This window comes from Cucumis sativus, chromosome 4, assembly GCF_000004075.3.
Source record: "Cucumis sativus cultivar 9930 chromosome 4, Cucumber_9930_V3, whole genome shotgun sequence".
Taxonomy (NCBI): Eukaryota; Viridiplantae; Streptophyta; class Magnoliopsida; order Cucurbitales; family Cucurbitaceae; genus Cucumis; species Cucumis sativus.
This window is the reverse complement of record NC_026658.2, coordinates 8,402,854-8,427,326: the sequence shown is the minus strand read 5'-3', so window position 1 is coordinate 8,427,326 and position 24,473 is coordinate 8,402,854. Positions and strand designations below refer to the sequence as shown.

General features: G+C 33.1%; 2 protein-coding genes across 6 annotated transcripts; both read right to left on the bottom strand.

The window, feature by feature from the left end:
• Positions 1–5,045: 5,045 nt before the first annotated feature.
• LOC101212180 (protein POLYCHOME) lies at positions 5,046–8,259 on the bottom strand. Its single transcript, XM_004150114.3, has 3 exons — positions 8,091–8,259; positions 7,507–7,900; positions 5,046–5,858 (listed from the first exon to the last, which is right to left on the bottom strand). Exons 2-3 carry the CDS (start codon positions 7,891–7,893, stop codon positions 5,496–5,498), a joined length of 750 nt encoding a protein of 249 aa, XP_004150162.1. The 5' UTR covers positions 7,894–7,900; positions 8,091–8,259; the 3' UTR covers positions 5,046–5,495.
• Positions 8,260–10,568: 2,309 nt separating this feature from the next.
• LOC101213387 (ras-related protein RABA4d) lies at positions 10,569–23,673 on the bottom strand. Of its 5 annotated transcripts, none has more exons than XR_004215772.1 (4): positions 23,439–23,673; positions 21,196–23,174; positions 21,027–21,077; positions 11,142–11,156 (listed from the first exon to the last, which is right to left on the bottom strand). XR_004215772.1 is itself a non-coding variant. In XM_004150118.3 (2 exons), exons 1-2 carry the CDS (start codon positions 14,684–14,686, stop codon positions 10,712–10,714), a joined length of 672 nt encoding a protein of 223 aa, XP_004150166.1. In that variant the 5' UTR covers positions 14,687–15,250; the 3' UTR covers positions 10,569–10,711. The 5 variants fall into 5 exon arrangements, 1 of the variants encoding a protein (XP_004150166.1); XR_004215771.1 differs by lacking the exon at positions 11,142–11,156 and adding an exon at positions 16,480–16,494; XR_004215770.1 differs by lacking the exon at positions 11,142–11,156 and adding an exon at positions 20,075–20,250.
• Positions 23,674–24,473: the final 800 nt, after the last annotated feature.

Here is a 24,473-nt window from a genome sequence, read left to right as displayed (position 1 = left end):
ACTATAGCCATAAACAATCATCCAAATGCAAAAACTAGATTTGACTAAAAACTATCATAATTGCAAGATAGACAGAATCAATAATTTTTGCATATTCGTAATATACAAAACAATATGCCTCATGTTTTTGTAATTTGATACAATTTTTCTCAATTGAATTGAAAGGCCAAGTAAAATTTAAAATTTTCTGATTTTAGAAAAATTGCCTAATGGTGGATATTGTCCATAGGATAATAGTTTGAGCTAAATGAGAGGAACGGAAAGTTCTGACTAAGTTCCAATGGAAGGAAAATTGTGGATGGGATCCCACTATTTGTGTACCCAATTTTTGCCCTTTAAAATAAATAAAAACTACACTTTTGTTGGGAAATAAGGTTCATATATGTAACAAATATTTACATTTGTAATAAAGGCCGGCAGAGTTTCATTATTTAATGTGGAGTGCCTTTGTTTTGAACATCACGTCACCGCTGCTACTTGTTTTGTAGTCGTCAAAGGCCTGCAAAATATATTTTAGTGTTTTGAAAAATAATGTTAAGAGTGACAAATATTCATTTTTGTAATGCTCATAGGCCTGCTTTGTTTAATTACTACAAGTATAAAAGTCGGACCTTAGTAATGCCACTTTCCTTTTCACCTCCCAAAAAGTTTTTATAAAATAATTTAAATGATGGGTCTGTTTTGATCATCCTTAACAACCATTTTTGTTCATTTTTTTAAAAAAAGTCTCCATGATCTCTACGGTATTAAAAGAAAGGATGGGGAGAATCTTTCAATATTTTACAACCTTCATTTTGTCCCTATTATATATCTCTTTGCTTAAAATCTTCACACCTCATCAATCAAAACTCATTCTTCCAAACACCTTTTTTATTGTATTTTTCGATGAATAATATTTATTTTTATTCTCGGTAGAAAGATCAATAATCAATATATTTGGATAGGATTTTACGGCATTATGAAGATGTTGTAATAACAAGGTATTTGCGTTGATTTTTTTATTCATTTTACTATGTTCTACTCTATATGTGAAAAGGGCCACAAGGAGATAATTTATATACTTTTCCACTTTTATTTTTAATAAATTCCTATGTTACATTGTGTCCACAAAAATGACCTTTTATGAGAGTGGGTATCCATTCAAAAGAAAATGGACGTCAACTTTTTAAATTTTAACTACAAAATATATTTATATATTTTAAAATAAAAGTACTATGTAAAATGTGTGTAATTGGTGTCAGCGGGATGCAACTCTTCGAGAGTATGTGTTTGATGAGCACCAATTGATCATGCAAATGATACACATAGAATAATATGATTATTTAAAGGGTGGTGGGTACACATCGAACATGTGTTTTTCTTCATGCAGGTAGGAAATGCAAACATAAACTAAATAATATATAGAGTATTTGATTATGATGTTAATTAAGGAAATCATATAACTAAATTTTTGGCAAAATAAAAAAAAAAGGTCTTGCAAAAATAGCAAAAAAAATTATGATAATAGAGGAGTCAATGTCAGTACAATTTCTAAATTACAAAAATAGCAAATTTAAAAACAGATAACTTTATGATTACCATCTGATAGCCCTCTAATTATTATCTGATAGCCCTTTGATTATTATCTGATAGTCGTCTGATATCACTAATTTTGTCATATTTGCAATATTCAAAAAATAGATGTCATAAGCTTCTTCTTTTTTAATGTCGTTTTTGTCATTTCATGCAATTTCTCAAAAAAAAAAAAATACAAATAACTTTAAAAAATACAAGTTTGAAAGTAAACAATGTAAATTCATATATTAAAAAAAATTTGGAGACTTGAATTATATCCTTTCCCCCTTAGTCGCGTGAGCCGATCTCGTTCAATTTTGAGCTGCGTGAACCATCCTTCACCCTCCATTCTCTTCCAGTTGTGAGTGCCCTCTTAAAGCCAAGCCACTTCAACCTACTTGAGCCTTTTGGGTGCATTTGTTTTGGGTTTGGTACGTCCAAATGGTTATTCTTTAGATCTTAATTAAATTTACAATTGGTTGTAAGTTGAATTTTTTTTTTTTGAAGGTTGGACTAGATTTGTTAGAGGATTTGAGCTGTGATTTTTTCAACCAAGGTTGAATTGGTTTCAACCTCCTTCATTGATAAGATCGAAAGTCTAGGTGATTAATTGTTTGATGTGTTTGAATTTATATTCTAAAACTCGTAGTTTGTAATCATATTTTATTCAATAAAGTCATTATCGGTATTATAATCTTAAAGTCAATAAACTAAGGATCCGAGGCTATTATTGTGTAAACTTGAATTTTATGTAGAGATATAAATGTGGATCAAGTTCAAGTATGTAACCTAAATAGTCTATAGTATACAGATACGGTTGGACACATTATTCTGGGGACATTATAGATGATTTGTAGTTAGTACAAACGATGTGATCTTGAATCTTTCCTGTAGAGACATGAAAGTGGATGCATCCTATGTAATGAGTTTGCATAAAATTGGGACCATGAAATAGATACTTTTAAGTTATAACATCGTTAACTTTGTAAAACTAACTATTTCGTTTATAAATATCGAATGTAACTTAATCTTAATTTTGAACTAACTATGAACTTCTGTTCACACAGAATTATCCTTAGATCTGCATAGGTGAAGACAGCTCAATGACGTTGGTCCAATAAGCCTCTCATCTCAAGGGTAAGACTAGGTGGATAACTAGAGACATAGCGTGCAAGACAGAATTCACTCGTACCCACTCTAGGGTTAGCAGATAGGGTGTTCCCTTAAGGACTTAATTCAGGTCTTGAAAAAAGGGTCTTACCCTCTCATTGGCCCGAGAGGAATTCGATTTATAGGTTGGACCTAAAATCAATTATTCAATAGTGGATTAGTGGGACCCAAGGGACAAGATGTAGTATCAAGGGTAGACGGTACTTTGACTCAACCGAGGTTACGAACAACCTTGTGAATGATTAACTTACTTATCATGATTATATCACATGGACAAAAATATATCTATAGTGAAAGGAGTGCAGCTACGATACTTTAATGGAATGACCTGTTAGTTAACAAAAGTTGATTAACTTGATTTAAAGAGTTTAGCCAGATAATCTCGACCATGATTTATAGGTCCATTAGGTTCCACCACTAGCTCATAAGGAATCAACTTATAACATTATGATGAAATAATTTGAATTGTTCGAATTAGGTAAAGAAAGAGAAACCGACGAATATATTTGATAGTCATTGGTTATAACTTAAGATAAAGCTTTAGTGAATGTGTGGCTAGCTTTTATGTGTGATTAAACGGGATCACTTACAACCCAACTCTCCTTTAGGGTGTTTCCTTCAGGTTCACCAAGAGCCTAGATGTGTCCCTACAAGATCACTGGATAATGTGCGTTCGAGAGCACAATAGTTATGTGTTACTTTCTAACATGACTCTAATAGAAAGTTAACAAACACGTAGCGAAACTAGTAGTGAGTCTCTTACTGAGTATAAATTTATACTCACTTTTTTCTATGTTTAATTTTTCAAACAAAAGTAGTGGTAGAGTTAAGTTAACGAATGACAAAAAGTAACCATATTTCTCGATAGAGGACAATTTATATTTTCTTTCGCATTTATTTTTTCTGCATTTATTTACAATATTTTATTTCAAAACTCATGAGTACTTTTAAATATTTTCTACCTATTTCAAATAGGGCCCGAACTAGTATTTTATTTATTATTTTTCTTTACATACCTTATATTTTATAAATGAGTATTTAAAAGCATTTCCTTTAAAATTTAATATTTTCTTTTATTTTAAATAAAAACAATTTATTTATTTTAATAGTAACAACATTAAGTCGTTATAGATAAACTTCTATCATGGTACCATATCAGCGATACAATTTAAATTTTTTGTTATAAGTTATAAATATTTTGTAAAATTTGTTATTTTTTAAAATTCTCCTATAAGATAGGTAGGAAAGATTCATTAAATATGATTTAGTTAATTATGAATTAAATATAATTTAATTAGTTAGTTAATTTAATATATTTTTAATTAATATAATCTCATGTTTGTCTCCAAGTTCTAAGAAAACAAGTTTTTCAACCTAAGTCATTTATATAAATTTTCACTTCAAAATATTTTTTCCATTTCGATTGATTCCCAAAAACCAATCTCATTCCAAAAGATAAAATGTAACATAAATTTTAGTAAATTCAAAAACATCAAACTAAGTTAGTTTTTTTTTCAATATATTTTTTAAAGCATACTTACACTAAATTAGAAAATTGTTTTTTTGTAACTATTAGCAATGTACAATACTATTAAATTTTCAATTAAATTGATATAATCTTCGATTGTCATATGGATTACCCAAATACACTTACAAGCGTTTAATTAAAAAAAAAGAACAAGTCATTTTGAAAAGAAAAATATTTGACAACCAGTCAAAAAATAAAGTGTATGTTAAATATTTTTTATAAAAAATTTAAATAAAATGTAAGTTTTTCTATAAAAACATTTTTTTTTTTTCTAGAGTGAATCCAAATGACCTTAAATGTATTTCAATTTTTATCCCCCAAGGCCGTCTTGAAAATATTAATGGAGCTTTTTCCCCTTCTTTCATTTCCCATCTGCTTTCTACCATGTTGCTGCAGACAAAAACCATTCAATTTCTATTTTTATCATTGTTTGAATGAATTTGATAAATCGATATTTTCTTTGTGTAGGAAAAAAATCTAAGAAATGATGGAATAAGAAACAAATAAACTAATTTAAGTGTAAAATAAATAATGAAAATCTTAACTTGTTTAAAAATCATATTTTAATAATCTAAATTCTTTCTTCCTGATTTGATTTAATAATTAAAAAAAATCCATTTTAAATAAAATATGAAATATATATTATATTCACTTTGAATAGGCAAGTTAAAATTGGATCTTCCAATCCAGTTTTAGTAAGAGCATACCTTTTAAACTGAAAGCGAGCTCAAACTTCTCACCTGATTCAAGGGATCAATTGATGATTGATGTATCAAAATCGAACCTGATGATAGAAACCAATAAAAAAATATGCATCTAATAAGATTTTGATAGGCAAAAATGTCAAGTTCTAGAGTGAATAAAACTTCTATTTACATCATTTCCACTGCCCAAAAAAGGCCTGCTTTATAACTATCCTATATCTGTAGTAAACAAACAATGGGCAGACCCTACATCAACAAGAATAGCCTACATATTTGTAAAAATGCCTTACTAATCATCTAAAAGCATATTATAGATGGTTTATGCAAATGAAAAGGATTCATTTTTTTAACAGGAAACTAACATAATAGTCCTCCAAGAGATGAGATTTCATCAGACGATGAGCATTCTCTTTCTCCCTCTCTAATCAACGGCCGTTCTTGACCACTAAAGTAATCATCAGCAGATGATTGATCCTAAAAATTCTGGAGTTGAGTCTCTGATGATTTGCCAAAAGAATTCTGGTCAGTGTTGAAATGAATCAACGAAACGACATTAAAGTGCGAACCCTTTTCTCCCTCTCTGCTTTCTTGGCACTTGGTGTTCTTTTCAATTTCTGTAACTCCTCCATTACTACTTTCTCCACTTTGTCTATGGAGTTCAAGAGCTTCTTCTGAGGAGTCAGAATTTCGGCCCCTACCGTGTTCTCATTCGCGATTCCACGAAGAATCTTTGGAACTTTTCCTACGGTTGGTTTTGGGGTGAGCAGAGAAATGATTGGCTCTTGATGATCACTTGCCACGGATACGCTATACTCTAGTGCTCTTTCGTCCGAGGGAGCTGGACTACTGTCACTTCCTTGGCCTTCGTTTTCTCTCAAGCGAGCTCTTGTCCTTTCGATTGCCTGATTAAAGGAATACGATTCCTTAGAAATTAACCACATGGCCTTCCAAATGCCTCAATTGAAAAACTAGGAAAGGAGATTTCTAGGAAAAACACAGGTGATATTTAATGAAATGGAGCAGTAACAAAATATCCAAATGCCCACATGCAGGATAAAGCAGGAAATGGAAATTTAAATAAGTTGAGCCCAGACGCAGCAATGCTTTAAAGAGAATTCCCTTTGATTATTGAAAGAACATAGCTCAAAGAAAACTTCTAAAAGACAATTCCCAAATAAAATCCTCAGAGACGTGAAAAGATGAGAGGAATATTTCACATAGACAGCAAAATTATCAGCGAATCAACCAAAAAAGTAGCAAAGAATTTAGATGAAGGGTACAAAGACACAGACATGTGACATAGCCTCACATGATGCACTATAACGTGATATAATATATGGTAAAAACTGATAGCACAAAAAAAAAGACACATTTACTTTACACATATTTTAAAAATCAAAATTCTATTTTTAGACATTACAAAGATTTTCTTCATAATGGTTTGATTTAGTGTATGATTCACCGAGAAAAGTGATGCATAATGCCTTACATTAAGTTACTTAAAATAAAATTACGTAATCTTAACAATTTCAAGGTCAATTAATATACATGCATCCAGATGCTTGAAAAATTAAAATTGATATTCTGGCTCAAAACATATTTTTTCGTCCGTTGAAACTTTTCAAACAAAATAATTTAATTAATTTAATACATTGGAAACGTAAGGTCAGATAATTTAAAAGTGTCGACACAAGCTTAATCAGCACACATGCCCCACAAGTCACGATAACAACAGATGTTAATATCACTGCAATCATAATTAAAAATTTTAATTGGCTAGTAAAATCAGCAATTTGACTTTCAAATGACAGCTTGACAAACGCCCAAAATGTTGATTTGGACTACCTAGTCAGCGAATCCTAGTAACCAGCCGAAGCATATTGAGCCCACCAAAAAGTAGTTCTAATAACAGGTGAAAATGAAGCCTAAAAACGGATTGGAATCCAATTAAACAATGAATATAAAATCTAAGAAAGGAGACGAGTTATGTTAACTTTAGTTAATGGTGGACAGGTTCTCATTATCCAGACTGTTAATGTTTCATATGAAATCATTGGGCATGGATATTACAAAACCAAAAGAATCTCCTTTTTAGACAAACAGGTAGGTAGTACATAGCTTAAAAACACTTAAAATTTATTGATTAATTAACTTAAAGAAAAAGGAAAGTGATCCAATCTAAGGATTCACAAAAAAATATTAGACATATGCAACAACATTTTCGGTCAAAAATCAAATCATAACAAATGCTTTCCAACAGAACAACAGAAAAAATAATCACAACATCTACACCAGAAAATCAAAAGATGGGGTTCTCCGAAGATGAAGTAAATTAAAATAAGAGCCTGCATCGGAGAACAAATATCTACTAGGTAGGAATTGGCGTATGTATATACATACCAGAGACCATATGCAACAATGAGAACATGTTTGCTATAAACAATATGAATCAAATATCCAAGTAATCCACAAACTTGTAGGCAGAACAGAAGAAATCCTTGAAAAATTAAGCAGAAAAATATGAAAGTAAGAGGGAAAATAGTAATTTACCCTCACAACTGCAGTTATGTCACGAAGAGGGGTTCTTGGGTACCAAATCGGTAACACACTGTTCCTACCCCGAGATCTACTCCGCCGGGAACTCCCAGCCGACGGATTCTCACGGCTCAACACTGGAGTTCTATAAAGAAATCTATTACGCCCAATTCCGCCAGAAATGGGAGAACCAAAAGTACGTCTCAGATTTGTACCACCTCCACCAGGGCCGGGATTCGTAGGTCTTTGTTGAGCAGTATTGGTCGTAGTGGCGCGTGCAATCGGAGTACCTATCAAATTAGAACCCATTTCTTGCTCGTCCAATATACCTTCCGACCTCCGACGAGCAAATACCTCGGCATAATCCACTTGCCTCTCCAATCTATCCCTTGCTTCCGACATTATGGAACTTCAAAAGGAAGAAGCAAGAAAACAAACATTTCAAAGAAGAAGAAAGCAAGAGAAGCCCTAATCCAAATCTACAGTAACAAGAACTAAGAATCTTTGAGTTAAAGCCAAAAACTACATTTCAGTAAACATTGTCCAAAGAAAAGAGAAATGGAGAAATGGAGAAAAGGAAGATGGAAATTGATTCATACCGTGAGATTCCAGTGGGCTTGAATGGAGTATTCCAAAAAAAAAAATGGCGGTGGATTGGTGGGAGGCGGCGATCTGTGAGGAGCGGAGATGAAAAATGAGAGGGAAGAAGGTGAAGCTGGTTTGAGAGAAGTCGAAATTTTGGGCAGATTTGAAATGGGAAAATTTGGGCGCTACTTAAACTCATTTTCAATTTTTTGCAAAGTTCCTCACACGTGCCCATTTCTTTTTTTTTCAAATTTGTGGTTTGAATTTCAAATTTTTACTAAGAGCGGGATTTCTTTTTCTTTTTCTTTTTCGTTTTTGCAATCTCAAATTTTTTGCTATGTAAAATTACTACAAAGTCCTTACGTTTTATGCTCATTATTGGGTCAATCAAGTCCTTCCCCTCATTGGTTTTTCAGCCATGAATTTAAAAAAACACACACTTTTCTTCAACCAGTTTTTTTAAATATATATATAATAAGAGGAAAAATATTAACAATACAATCATTTCAAAAACACAAAAAAAAATCACCCTCTCACAATCAACATAATTAGTCACTTACACAATACATTCCTACTCGATAGTCCAAATCCAAACAATTTTTCTAAGATTCTTATTTTTTTCAAGATTCTTTGGTACACGATTTTGAGAAAAGAAAATTTAAAAAGGAAGATGGAAAGAAATGACAAACTTGACATGTTAAAAAAAAATATGAGAAAAATGACAAATTTAAAATATTTTTAAAAAATGATCGACTTCATAAAATCTTTTATTTTGTTACTTCAGTCGTAAATATTTTGATGTTCGGTTATATTTATAAAAATTAACATTTTTCTATCTATAATAATTTATCTTTTTATTACTTTTAGTTTTCAAGGAGTCCAGTAGATTATTATAGTCCAAATAGTGATCATTGTACTATTATATTTTTTTTCTCATACATTTAATTTAGGTACATTTAATGTATGAGAAAAAAAATACCATTTTTGGAAGACAATACCCAATTATATATAAAAATTGAGATGTAATTTTATTAAATAGTGTTATTTATGTTGTACATTTAATAAATATAATAAATATGAAGAAAATTATAAAAAATAGAACATTTGATAAAATATTTACACTTCATGGAGAAGTTAAGTGTAATAAATTTTATCTTTTAGTGGTTAAAATATTTACACTTCATAGAGAAGTTAAGTGTAATGAATTTTATCTTTTAGTGGTTTTGTTATCGTGTGCTCCAATTTTTTAAATCAAGTCAACTTCAAGAACATCACATACTTCTCTTCGCATCAAATCAACACAGTTACAACATCAACACTAGTTCAACTCCACAAATCGAATTTCTCTAAAAATCTCATGCGAACACCTACCAAAGAAACTAATCCAATCCATAATAATGTATCTGAAAATACAACAGTTTTTTTGTTGTCCAACCAACCATGAGGAGAAGCAAATACAACGAACACACTTACAAGTAAGATTGATGAAGTAACAATTAATGAACGGTTGAATGACGACTTAAACTTTGAAGTGGATGTTGTCTTAGGTGATTTTGTTGTAAGGTCATGGTTCTTTTCATAGAAACAAATTTAGGACGTCGTCTTAAGTGATTTTCTTGCATCAACAAACGTGGCCTTATTAAAACACTGGAATTTTAAATAGAAGCTAAGACGTGTGTTTAAATATGGTTTTCCCATACACACTAACAAACACAACCCCTTGTAGCCTAAATGAATGGAAAATCAAGAAAAGGTCATTGAAAGACATTCCAAAATAACCAACCACCACATAAATTAACCATCTTCTAATGGGTGAGTTTTTTTAATTTTTAAAATGGTTATATGAAAATTCATTTTTTTTAAATCTTAGTCAGACATTTACTTTGTTATAAACCCTGATCAAGTAAAAATGAACTAAATTTGTTTTAATTTTAGGTGATAACTTGACCTTTTCAAACTGATCTTAGCTACAAAATTCTTTGGAGTTCTAACAATATATTAAAATTTAAAAAAATCAGATTTTATTTTATAATAAATTACATATTCAAATTTTATTATGAAAAAGTTCCATACAACTTAGGAGGAGAGATTTGAACCCGAAATCTCTTATTTAAGATGTCAGTTGAGTTAAGCTCATATCGGCAATTGCATATTAGAATTGACATTAACGTCTACAATTCAAAGATATCCTGACACTAATTAGAATATGTACTAAAGGCTGCCTCTGCCAATGAAGTTTGACAACAGTGAAATGAAGATTCATATATTTAAATATGGATAAAGTTTTTCAGTGTGCATTGTCCATAGACCATAAAGAAGTTTAGGATTGGGAAACTTGAGTTTGTTCTTAAGATTATGATCCACCATTAGATGTAAAACTGGTGGTTTGGTGTTGGCATTTGTTGAAATTTTTGCTTTCAATAGAGCTTGGGCTAGGAAAATAATTATCCTCAGAAATCTTTGCTTGGAAGAGAGGGAGAGAGAGAAAGAGATCATAGCTTAACTAATCCTTCATCCATGGTATCAAGCCAGTCACTCTACAAATTACTAATACATGAATTTTTTTCTTAGTATAAATCCAATTGGAATTAAAAAACAATGTCACAACCGAAATGATTATGGAATTATGTGAAATTCATGACGCGAAGCAACAACCTTTTCTCCCAGAATCCTGGTCTTGTCCAGGAACAACTATACTAGTCCCTTTAAACAGGGCTGGATTCGAACCAATATCTATCTCTTCCCCAGCTGCAAGACTTTTCTTGCTGATTATCCTATAAATCTCTGTTAGAATTGTGAAGAATGCAGTTTCGACATTTGTGGACTCCAGAGCCGATGTCTCCATGAAGAACAGGTTTTCTCTTTCAGCAAATTCTTGTGCATCTTCTGTTGGCACTGCTCGGAGACTTCCTAAATCGCACTTGTTTCCAATGAGCATTATAACGATGTTCTTATCAGCGTGCCCTCTAAGTTCCTCCAGCCACCTTGCCATGTGGTCGAACGACTGGCGCTTCGTCATATCATAAACTAGCATCGCTCCCACTGCACCTCTGTAGTATGCACTTGTCACTGCTCTGTACCTGGCAATGCGGAAAAGGGCATATTTTTAGAAACTATAGTCAACTTAACAGCAATATTCACAAAGCAAGTACATAAAAATGTCAAATTTACGTGTGCTGTTTTATCAGATAACGATGTTGGATCCAATAACAATTCAAACAAGAACCTGATCAAGTCAAAATGGGAACTTTTTTAGCGTAATAGCAGACACAAACACCAAATGACGTACGGAAAACATAATACTTATAACTCAATTTTGATATCAAAAACTCATAAATTGGTTTCGATATCAGCAACTCACAAGTTGGTTTTGATATCAGCAACCAAATGGAAAATATTACAATATAATACAAATCCTAACTTGTTGATACCACAGGGCATGGGCTCCTAGCATTCTAAAAGTCAAACTTGTCTCATGCCAGACAACTATACAACAACGAGGCTGTTTAATTATGAATTTAAGAGTAGATATACTTAAAACATACAATATTTTGTTTGAGAGATAATGCAAAAATTTCATCAATGTTACATCTATTGTGAAGAAATACAAAAAAGTAATGAATACAGATTATTGATTGGATTCAAGATATCATCACTTGTCGTTCTCAAATCTGACTTAAGGGATTATATGCATCAAAGCCAGAAAAAAGTTGATAAATGGATCATAATTTTACCTCAGTTTCTTCATGCAAAACAAAAACTTTTCTTCAGCTTCCCTCAGCTTTCCCACAACTCTTCCCTTTCCCTTCACTCAAATTATGCCTTTCTCACTCCCCATACATTTGTGTTCCAATCTAGTGATAACGAAACTGCAAAAAGTGCACCTGATCCCGATACTCCTAACTAGCTAAGCCCTTCATAACTCACACTCTTTATGATTAGCCTTTCAATGGTTACTCTATCCTTCATCTTCTTCTTAGAATACAAGAGACGAATTTATGACCTATTAATTCTTCTATTTATAACTATATTACCAAACCCACTTTCAACAACGTTTGAAATTGAGATATAGTTTCTAAATCTAGTACTAATTGCATATTTAAAAACATTGAAAAATAGAAATACAACTTTGTTAATCATTGAGTGTCTTGTTTCCAGATCACTTACCAAATGCACCCTTAGTTGTTGCTTAGGGGTTTGATAACAGGGGTTCATTAGTAGAGGGATGGGGCAGCAATGACATAAAAAATTGTTTAGACTTGAGTTAGAAAGTCATGCCCCTATTCTAAAAATTAAGACTATCAGCCCTTGTCACCAACTCGGGACTGCCTTCATAATTTTCTGGTCCCAGATGAGCTGAAACTTAATAGCATCCAAAGAATGCAGCATTATACTTTTGTTAGAGTTTGGTCCCCGATGACAGAAGGTTGTACACCAACTATCGATAGAGCTCACACTGGACACATATAGCCTACTTTCTGCACTGGTGCAACTCAGCATCAGTCAGAATATCCAACATCTTCCTATACCTACACAAGATGACCTAATATTCAGAATCCGGATTCGACACTTGATGATCCCAACATTCCCTAGCATCCTCTGCCACTGGACAGAGTCATCCCTATCCTGAATTGCTTCTACGAGTGAAGACTATCCTATAAGCCAACATGAGTTATTTGTTAGGATACTTCCTAACAAGAACAAGCTCTGAATTTATTATAATGTAACTATAAGAAAATACAAGATAAACCCAAGTATAAGGCACTTGGAACCTCCCTCTTGTGTACTCTCACCCAAGCCCTAGATCACTCCACCCAATTCCCCCCTCTCACTTACCCTCCCTCCATTTATAACAAGATGTAACCACCCTAGTAACCACAATTACATAATAACTACATGTAACCACACCACACCACACTTACACAATAACTACTAGTAACTTCCTAAATATCTAACTACCCTTATACCCCTAATCCTATACTAATATAGGTATCTAACATTCTTTTAGCATTCTACTGATTCTAAGAGTAAAGCTTATGCCATAAACCAATATAAGTTCTTTCAACATACTTTGTCCTCACTCAAATACTTCCTATGAAAATCCCTAGAAGCTCACCCAACAGAGGATTGCTCTAAACTAATAATGCTTAACTTTAGAGTTCTTATGAATGAGCCACCAGAAGGAAAGGTGCCTTCATTGGTATAGGTAGTAACTTTCAATTCGTTTTAGCCTTTTTTAACTGTCTTTCATATCCTTAGAATCCCTCTCATTTAGATGTGATTTCAATTTATTCATGTCTCTCCCTTAAATTTGAGGCGTTTCTGATGACTCCCCATCAAACATCTCATCATACTAATCACCGGAACTTGCATCTATTTGCTGAATAACCTTGACATAACCTTATGCTTGGAGGATTCATCCATCCATCTGGAACAACTCCATAAAACTGAGCCAGCTTTAGACTTCTTGTCAGTGCTGCTTGTCTTCCTCTTCCCCGTCTTACTAATCTCCCCATTAAATTGTTCAACGATCACCTTCCCTTTATCAAGAATGCTTTATTCCTCACCAATCGTTCTCTTCCCTTTTCTTTTAGAGTCGTTCACTCCCTTTCACTTAGCAAGAACCAAACCATAAATGTTGCTATCTAGAGAGGTGCCTCCAACTCCCCGTTGTGACTTCGTGCAGTTTTTTCACAACTCTCCCATCTTCTTTCATCTTCTTTATCTCACATTTATGCTTTACTTTTCTCCCGTTTTATATGCATTTCCATTGATGGGCCACAGTACACCAAACTCCAAACTATTTCCATCAGACATAACTCGCACCCTTTCACCTTCACATTAGCTTTCTTCTAGAAATTCGTTCTCTCATTTCTCTTTTGAGCATATGTAAAACAAACACATGGCCTACTAGTCCTATCACAATAATTTTATTTAATCTGAAACAGCATAATATTGCAGCAAAGCTGCAGTTATATATGATAAAAACAGCAAAACCTAATATCATCAACATAAGCCGAAGAGGAAATCTACCTAGGGACAATTAAAAAGTGAGTGAAAAACAATTTCAACCAGACATCATTTTCAAACACCATGTTTCACATCTTCAGATGATATCCTCCTAAGGCTTGGTTTTTCACCATTACTGACATTCCTTCCATTACTGACATTCTATTGGAGGATTCCAAACTCCTTGTTGTCAAACTCTATCTTGTATCATACATTCATTCAAAATATACAACCTATTAATTATTACAAAAGCTCAAAAGCTCGTTTGGATTTTACGAATTTCAAAAGCTTACACAGATCCAAACTCCTTGAACAATGAAGTAGTCTAAAAAACCAATGAACCCCACAAAAGAAAAAAAAAAAGGGGCACAAACCTTTCTTGTCCTGCAGTATCCCATATCTGGGCTTTCACTGTTTTTTGATCAATGACGAGAGTTTTAGTCTGAAACTCGACTCCAATAGTAGCTTTGGAATCAACGCTAAATTCATTCCGAGAAAATCGAGCAAGGAGCTGGGTTTTGCCGACAGCCGAATCTCCGATCAACACAACTTTGAAAACATAATCAATCTTCTGATTATAATCCCCATATAGATTCGACATTCTCTTTCTCTCAAAAATCCCACAAACCCCACCTCTAAAACACGCAGATTAGACGGATAACAACATCACAACTCAAACCAAATTGCCCAAATGCCTCAAAATAAAATCGAGCGTAAAAAGAGAAATGTGGGCAAAATAGTTGGGAGGGGAATTGAAAATCAGAGCTGGGGTTTGAAGGGAAAATTTGAGAGAATAGTGTGTGGATTTTGGAAGCTGGAAAATGAAGAGAATGAAGGAAGAAGAAGAGAGATGGAAAAGAGAGCGAGAAGTGGAAATGGAACAACGGCCATTGTGGGGTCGCACCAACGGTTTTGTGGCCTTTACCGTGTAAAATTAGACTTCAAATTCAATTGTATTTACCAAATTCGTTGTCATTGTCAATCTCCGCCGTTCATCCAACTCACCGTTACCTCATCAGAAATATTTTTAGGCTCCTTTATAATCTTCTATATATGTTTCATTTCTCTTTTTTCGTTATTTTCTTGTTTCGTTTCTGGTAAGAATTTTTATCAAGATTGCTTCCAAATTTTGGATTACTAACAACAATCTTGTTTCTTTCTTCTCTTCCCTCTTCCCTAAAATGTCACAAACCTTCTTACCCTTCATATATATACTTAATTACATATTCTCCATATCAATTGGTTTTTCAGTGCGAGGGTCAGAGTTAGTTCATACATTAGAGCTACAGATTAAATAATTAAACCCTTTTTTTTATCCATACATATGTTTATACATTTGATTAATATGCTTTTACATAATTGATGAGAATACATGCTTATATTATTCGTACACTTAGGTTAATAATATTTATATTTCACCAAACCACTAATTATTCTAATGTTGGATTGAGTCTCATAATTCTAGTGTATCTCCTGCCTTGAAGTTTGATAACACAAAAATAAAATAAGAAGAATTTTATTTCACACCTAGATTGCAATAATTTAATCCATTAAACTAAATTTCAATGTTATATAATGTCAATTAAAGAGCCTGTGGTTGATATACATGTCATTCATGTTAAAATTATAACCTAAATGGATGAACATTGAGTGTCATGACTCACCTTAGTAACTTTCATAAGGTTTGGAGTAAATGGATGAACATTGGCTGTCATCTTAGTAACACTACGGATACAATCTATTTTTTAATTACTAGGTAAGATGCAAGTTTACAATATGAACCATATTGTTGATGTGAAAACAAGTGAGTGGGGGAATCCTATATAAAAAAGCTTATACAAGATTGAATTGCGAAATAATTGGTTTCTCTTTATAACACCATTTGCTTGAAGGAACCAATATTTCACTAGGTTGATCATAGGAGATTTGGCCATAATCTTGAGTGAGTTATGAACTTCTTTTTACGAAGACAATTCTTTGATTTGTATGTGTAAGAGTGACTTTGATAACTGACTCAACAAACCTATCACTTTGGATATTTTTTTGAGTAAGGACCTATGAACACGACTACTATCACGACCCCACCTAGAATGTGCCCTTTACGTATTGAGTGTGGACATGACTTGGGAAAACCCATGTATCAAGGTAGAACGCAGAACACCTAGACACTTCTTTAAATTTAACTTAAACCTTAGGCATGATAATGCGGGTGAAAACTTTTACCAAGTAGTAGGACAACAGGTAATATGAAAAAAAAGTAATCATTTTATTAACAATTTTATTACAACACAAGCGTACAAGTTAAAACTTAAAGAATTATAAAACTTAAGCTGACTACTACCATGCAACACAACAAGAACTTAACAATAGCCTCCTTTTGTCTTGCTTGATTGCACTTCTTCACTTAACCTAGGCAGGGAAAACTCAAAACGTAAGCTAATAGCTTAGTGAGCGATAAGGATTTAGAAGTACATTTTGAGGAATACAATTGCATAAAATAAAAGCTTTGTTATTTCAGAAAAATCTTAACGACTCATTATGTAGTAAACAACACAATAATCGTATTAGTCTCTACTTATTCCTAACGTCTGAAAATTGAACTTTCTTAACATCAGAACTATTGCGATGATTACAACTTCACCATTAGCATCACTAAGGACCCTCATTCAATACTAGTTGCTCCGGGGGCTGACTTAAACATGGAGCACTCAATGTGTTCAACCATTCTTCTACCAACCGAACCACTCAATCCATGACAACCTCTGATCTTAAGTGCACATAATAGCTAGCTTTTGATTAGAAATAAGGTTAATGGTTTTGTAAACATACATGCATCACAACCAGACAACATCACAAACATAGGCATACTTCAATTAGTTATGTCATCTTATAAGTATGTATGAGATTACAACAAAAGCATATCTCACGACATGAATTTGGTGGTAAAAACATTTTTCAAAAGCTTGCTTTTCTTTTGAAGAGTCACTCACCCAGCTAAGCTTGTATTTTTCCATTTCACAACTTAGGGCCCAACTCTTCTTCCCTCTTGTTGCCTAGTCCTATAACGAAACTTCACATTTTACTCCCCTAATAGAAATTTCTCTTTTCTAAAATAGTTCAATTAATTCATTTTAAACCTATTTATACTTCGTTCAGGTTAGTCAGCTTAACACTTCTTCTAAACTTGACAACTCTTACGTAGTGCGTTACATGTGTTAGTTTATTATCCTTCTTAAACTATGCTTAACTTAAACATAACTCGTTTTAACTGACTAAGCATATTCCTCCTCGCCTAGCTCATCACCTAATAAATGGTTAAGTGCTCATTGCCACCTTCTGTTCTTGCATTATCCTATTGTACCGTGTTTCCTTTCTTCATAACATGTTGTCTAATTCCTTTGCCTTCTGCCCCTTTTTTCGTATTATCTCAAAATTCCTACTTAGCTTTATTATGTTGTCTTTAAAAACTAATTTACAAGAAACTCCTCTATTAGTACGCGACCTTCACATCTACACAAGATGGAATTCACTTTTTTCCATTTTCCTTGGAAAAGTAGATAAATTGCTTTCTTAATAATTGATTTTGAGTCTTGAACAATGAGGTCTCAACCTCTCAATAAGGCCATCGAGTGGTATTAGCTTATAGTTGAACTATAAGTTATTTTTTCACTAGAGAATTTGTGGTGAAATGGTAATTTGATCTAGCTGTAGTTATGTGTGATTTGTGGATGTTCAACTCTTTATTGATTGATTATATCCAACAAAGTCTACAACTATTAGTTTTTAGTTGAGCGACCGTTCTAGGATTCGTGTGGCAACTCTAAAGGATGGTGAATAGGGTTTTTACATATTAATGAAAACATTTTACCAAGCGGGTCCAATTAAACAAATTAATAAACTTTTTGCTAATAAGTAATTTATACAACAATTTCATTCAAATGCATTAGCATCAAAATTACCTATAAAATGACATAAACAAATTCAAGCGCAAATTGTAGCAATTAATTTTGTGCAATGAACTATATTAACAAATTAATTGAAAAGCTAAATAGGAAATAGATAAATAACCTGACACCGATAATTTTATAATGGTCCAGCGCAACCAGCCTACATCCACATCCTAAGCTTCTCTTGGGTACTTCACTCAAACTTGACTCGTTCCACGGCTTAGAGTCAAACTGTACATCATTCCTTTTTCAAGTGCAAGATCAAATTTGATCATTTCCACCATTTAGGATCAAACTTTTACAACCACTCTTTTTAGGGATCAAGAGCAACCCTTTATAATGAATTTGAAATGAAGCACAATGTGAGGAAACTCTCTTATTGAGTAGATTTACAATTTTTTGGCAAAAAACAAATCAATCCTCAAAACAATAAAATTTTCCTCTCAAGAATAAGATGAAAATTAGAAAATTGAAGCTCGGAGAGAGCAACAATGAAAACTTTTTATTTTTTGTTAGAGGATTGAAAATAAAATGTATAAATGTTGTATCAAATGTATGTGTTAATTTGGAGAAGAAGATGTCTTTAAATAGAAAGAGTAGACGTTCAAATCTAAATTAAATTTGATCCATTGGATCTTGTAAAGGAAAATTAAATGGCAGAGATTTAAACTCAACTAGTCCTTATACACGAACAAAAATAATAGTTTCTTATTATATATCTTAATAAAATTATTTCTTTTAAAACTCAAAAAATAAAATGTTGGAATTTATATCCTAAAACTCAGTTTGTAGTTTAAATTATATTCTATTCAATAAAGTTGTTATTGAGGACTTATTAGTTAAAATTGAATACATAATCTTGAATCTAATAAACTAAGGTTATGAGGCTACCTAGTGTAGACTTGAATTTTTTGTAAAGACATAAACATGGATCAAGTTCGAGTATGTAGTCTAAATGATCTATAATATATAAATAAGGTTGAGTGTCTTATTCTAGGGACACTATGGATGTGTCCTACTTAGTTAGTACAAACGATGTAATCCTAAATTGTTCATGTGGAGACATAAAAGTGGGGGCCCTATGTAAAGAGTTTACATAAGACTAAAACCATGAAATAGTCACTTTTACATTATAACATCGTTGACTATATAAATCTGACTATTTTGATTATTGATAACCTAGGTAACTTAACCTTAACCCTGAGCTAACTATGAACTTCTGCTCAAACGAAATTATCCTTCAATCTACATAGGTGAATGCAATTCAACAACACTGATCCAATAAGCCTTCCATTTAAGGGGTAGGACCGGGTGGATAGTTAGGGACATAGGGTGCAAGATAGAATCACTTCTACTCGCTTTAGGGTTAGTAGATAAATCATTTCCTTAAGGACTAAATCCAAGTCTTGAACAAGGGGCTCCACCCTCTCGAGCACCTTCATCTTCATCTCATGCACGACCTTCTTCATCTCCTGCACAGCCTTCGGCTGCTCAATAGGCTCCTCCATCTTCCTCAGCTGGGGTAGCAGACGAAACTTCGTCTCCTCCTCCTCCAACCAAGGTACCTAAACCTAGGGGGGTAACAATCAAAACTTGGCGAAGAAGACTTCCTCGAAATATTCCCTCTGTTCTTATTCATGGAATCTCATTTCATCATGAGGAGAATGCTCAGCTTGGAGATTTGTGGTGCAGAGGCGTCTGGCTGATGAGGTTAATGTGTCAGACAAACATCAGTCCCGTGTAGCGATAATGGAGCTGATAAACCAGACAAGACTCTCCCAGACAATCCTAAATGTTGGACCCTTCTATCCCAAGCTCATCAGAGAAGTCATTGCAAATCTACCGTCTGATTTTGATGATCCAAGTAGTCCTAATTATCAGACAGTTCATGTTAGAGGACGACGACTTGTGATGTAACGGTCCAACCTTTCTATCTAAATCGAGGTCATTAACTTTAGACAAAAGATCTTGATGGATACAAAATGAATATAAGACATTTGAAAAACATATAATCGAGGAAAAACAACTTTAAACAGGCCCGATTTCAAACAACTAAAACTTTAAAAGTACTGTTTACCAAAGTAATAGTTCGTAAACTAAGTTTCAACATAATGTTTTAAACATCAAAACATAAAGCGGAAGCAAAATAAAGATGTTCCCTATGGCTATCACACTTCCTTCCTGCCCCTCACCGGTTTGCCACCCTTGTTACCTTGGCCTAAAAAATTAAACATAAAGGGGTGAGTATAAACATACTCAGTAAGAGACTCACTACTGGTCTCGTTAGGGAAAAATAAATTGTTAACGTCCTATTGGGATACCATGCACAATCACAGTCTTGTGATCCCATAGAATACACATATCAGTCTAACGCCCCGAGGGACGTACATTTCAGTCTAGTGTTCTGCAGAAACACATATCAGTCTAATGCTCCTGAAGGATGCATAATAATTGGTGATCTGTAGGACACCTGCAAGGCACACATCTCAATAAAAGCTAACAATTTTCCCCTCAGTCCAGTCTAAACCTCTTAACAATCATTTATAACACCGTTCAACTACTTCAACATATGTAATTCTCTCACTTAACGTCCTAACAGTCAATCTATCTCACTTTAGTCCAAAGACCGTTGGTAACATTTTAATACATCAATCAATCAATAACATTTTAATACATCAGTCAATCAAACCACAAAGTCATAACGCCCCTCAGTTCACCAGTACAAGTCACACTTTAGTACAACTTACACCCAATCGAATCAAAGTCACAAGTTCATATCCAAAATTTTATACAACACAATCTACTAAGATCGTCCTGCCTACATCCACAGCTACATATTTAATCCCAGACAATCTTCATATGCATTCAACATCAAGTCTACGTCAATTTATGTATATACACAATTCCAATCATTCACATACACATTCAACACCAGTCTACATCAATACATATATATATAACGGTGGTTGAGTCTAGTAGTAGAGAAACCCTTACCTCAATTTTTATGCAAAAATCCTTGGTCGAACTAATTCCAACAATCAAATCCTAAACATAAACAAACATAAAATCAACAATGTAATCTAGCCATAACAACAGAGAGCTAGAAAATTTCCAATTAACTAAATCCATCCAACCCACCCCAAACATGAATTTGACAACTTACCCAAGGAGTAAAGAATCGAACTCCTACGAAGCTTACTGCGAAACCCAAGAACCTTAACACCAACTCTCCAATGTCACCTTCTAGAATAACATCAATTCAACCAAAAAACAAACATCACATCTTAATGTATTTACAATGCAGAACCTCATAACCCATCAATTTCGTCCTTACTAAAACAAACTTACAACAATGTAGAGGCAACGACGCACAAAACTAAAGCAAAAGAGATTGCAAGGAAGATTGGAGTATGGGCCGACTTGGAACACACGATTGGAAGGCAAAGGGTCACGCGGCGACTGGAAGGCAGAGGGTCGCGCTGCGACTGGAAGGCAGAGGGTCGCGCTGCTTTGCTTCGCGAACGGAGACAGGTATGGCGGCCGACAACGTGGATCTGGACCGCACACGACGTAAACTTTGGAGTTCCTATGATTGAGCCACAAAAAAGAAAGATGCACCATATTGGTACAAGTAGTAACTTTTATTTGTTTTAAGTTTTTCTTAACATTAATTTCATGTCTTTAGGATCCCTCTTATTCAGATGTGATATAAGATTCATTCATGTTCATCTCTTAAACTTGAGGCATTACAACTTTATTGGGTGTTATTTTGAGAAAAAAATGATTGAGGATGATTTTATTTTGTGAAAATTGGAATTAACTAAATATTGTTGGATGAATATTTAATTAATTAGAGGATTTGAATTGTTGTGTTTGGTTGATAATTAGATTAAATTGTATGTTGTGTGGTTTTAATTAAAGTTGTGGATTTTAAAAGTTATGTTAATTATATGTATTTGTATATATATATAATTAATTTGTGGGAAGTAAAAATAATTATATTGTCACCAATATAATATTTTTGTGAGCAGTTGGATATTTGATTTGGGAAACGGATAAAAATAAATTAATTGTTGAAGGATAATTATTTGGAGTAGAAGATATTTGCTTTGAGACCATATAAAAGGTGATTGATATGGAATCAAATGAGGAGAGACAGAGGGTTAGTCTTAGCATTGTACGATTAAAGTGTATATGTTAAAGTCATATCGAAGTCCCTTTACACAGCGAGTCATAGTCATCGAATGTGACATGCTCACTATATCTCTACTTTTGGCATTGTCACTAAATCCTCCGTAATACACATTTTCCTATTATTTGTCCAAGTGTAAGCAAAATAATAGGTTTTTTGAGTAATCCATGGTTGAACACATAAAATTAATATCAAAGCTTATAATTTTGTAGATAGAAAGAATTTATATCCATAAAACAAAAGTGGATAGAAATTCTATTAATTTTTGCCAACATGACGATGATCATAGGCAAAAATATTTTTTCATCGACATTCATTTCATTGGCAGAAATGTCTTTTCTACCCACAAGTTTAATATAATTGACATGGACGGCAACGTAATGTCAACAACCTGGGCAAATGAAAAAACGACGGGATTCCGACCACACAAAAAATAACGTCAACAAAAGCTCTACCCATGTTTTTCTTAATATCTGATCACATTTCTTTGTGTGGGTAGAGACCAAAATTGTTATAGTATCACATTTGAATATCTCTGTTAAACCCTACCCTACTCATTAGTCAACCTATCATTTATAAAGAATATCGTTTATTATGATTAAAAATGTTTTATAGAAAACAAACAACAACAAACAAAGAGAACAACATCGAGAGAGAGCAAAAGAAAACAATTATTAAGAATAAAGAGAAGAACACATAAAAGAGAAGATATTTGGGTATTGTGACCAACAGAGACGAACACATAATAGAAACAAAACAACAACAAAAAGATCATAAATTAATATTTGTAGGGTTGTAAGGTTGATAATCTGTTGATCCAATAATATAGAGACATCAACGGTTGTTGTGAGGAGGATTATAACCACCTTTCCAAGGGAAATCATAAACTGCTGGCTTTCCTCCCAACGCAGCCTTTCTAACACTTCTATACTCCATCCTCATCTTCTTACCTTTAATTCAAAACAATTACCATATTATAACTCAAAATTAATCTTTTTTTTACAACAAATTAAGTTTCATAATGTTAGTTAATTTGTTATAACCTCAAACTTAAGTCTTAACAAAATATTGGTTAAAGAAAAATAACAATTTTCATGCAAAGTAAATTACTAGATATGTGGAATATGTTTCTAAAATTTATAGAAATATTAACCGTAACACCCACCAAGGAAAAATAATAAAAGAAGATCAATAATGGGAAGGAGAGATCTTACGAAAGTGAGGTTCATGAAGTTGGGGTTGGAAAGCTGAAGAGGTAGTGATGAGAAGCAGTGTGAAGAAAAGCAGTTTGAAGATTATCAAAATGATATTATTGATAGAAGCCATTACTGTTGCTGTGAATTAGCGAAGGAAGCTCAAGACTTAAGAGCTTTGTCCATGATGGTATAAATAATTGAACACCATTGTCCACAACTTTAGATTTTACAGTCAAAAAAATCTGCAAACCCGCGTGGCAGTGACTATGACTTTGGACTGTCAATTGTTATGAGTGGCTGTCTCCCACTTTCTTGAATTTTCCCCATAAATTTAATATCTTGATTAATAATAGGTTTGATTATTCATACACTATCTCGCACTTCCTTGGTGGTCGTTACTGGTCAAGAGAGGTTTGCGTCAATGGTTGTTGTCCATCAAGAAAAACCATAATTTGAAAAATAAATTTCTTATTTCCTTCATGGTTGAAATTCATTCCTTGATGAGGCAAACCAAATTGTTTTTCGAGGATTTTTTTTATGACCAATGTCCGTCAAATAATGTGATATTTTTTATATGTATTGTCCATCCAGAAATTCTGGATGGTTTTTTTACCGTCAACGAATTGCAACAAAATAAGGGATCTTTTCTTGACGGTTAAGATCGTCTTGTCTTTTAGCATGACCATCAAGAAATCAAAATTTGTGTGCGTCAAGAAAAATCAAATTTGTAAGAGTGTTGCCTCTAAGGCTTACTCTTCATCTAAGAAGTATAAAATAACTATCTATACAATATAAACTAAATGTATATATATCTAAGCTAAGTCTACTATCTACATTATTTTTTTTACAAAGGTATTGTATTAAATATTCGGGTGGGGATTTGAATCCGGGACCTCTTGTTCACAAGAACATACATGTGCTAGTTGAGCTAAACTCATGTTGACTACTATCTACATTATTAGAGAATTCTGTAAAAGGTGATAAGAATGGTTGCGAGATGGAAATGTGAACTAACTTGATATTAAGAAAGAGTGAAGGAGGGTCTTCACGTAA

Bases quoted from the DNA above. Each gene is read 5' to 3' on its own strand.
- LOC101212180 (XM_004150114.3), bottom strand. From the start codon at position 7,893: ATGTCGGAAGCAAGGGATAGATTGGAGAGGCAAGTGGATTATGCCGAG. The intron at 5,859-7,506 runs GTAAATTACTAT...TCCTTTAATCAG, and splicing joins ACATAACTGCAGTTGTGAGG to GCAATCGAAAGGACAAGAGC.
- LOC101213387 (XM_004150118.3), bottom strand. From the start codon at position 14,686: ATGTCGAATCTATATGGGGATTATAATCAGAAGATTGATTATGTTTTC. The intron at 11,157-14,459 runs GTTTGTGCCCCT...CCGCATTGCCAG, and splicing joins GATACTGCAGGACAAGAAAG to GTACAGAGCAGTGACAAGTG.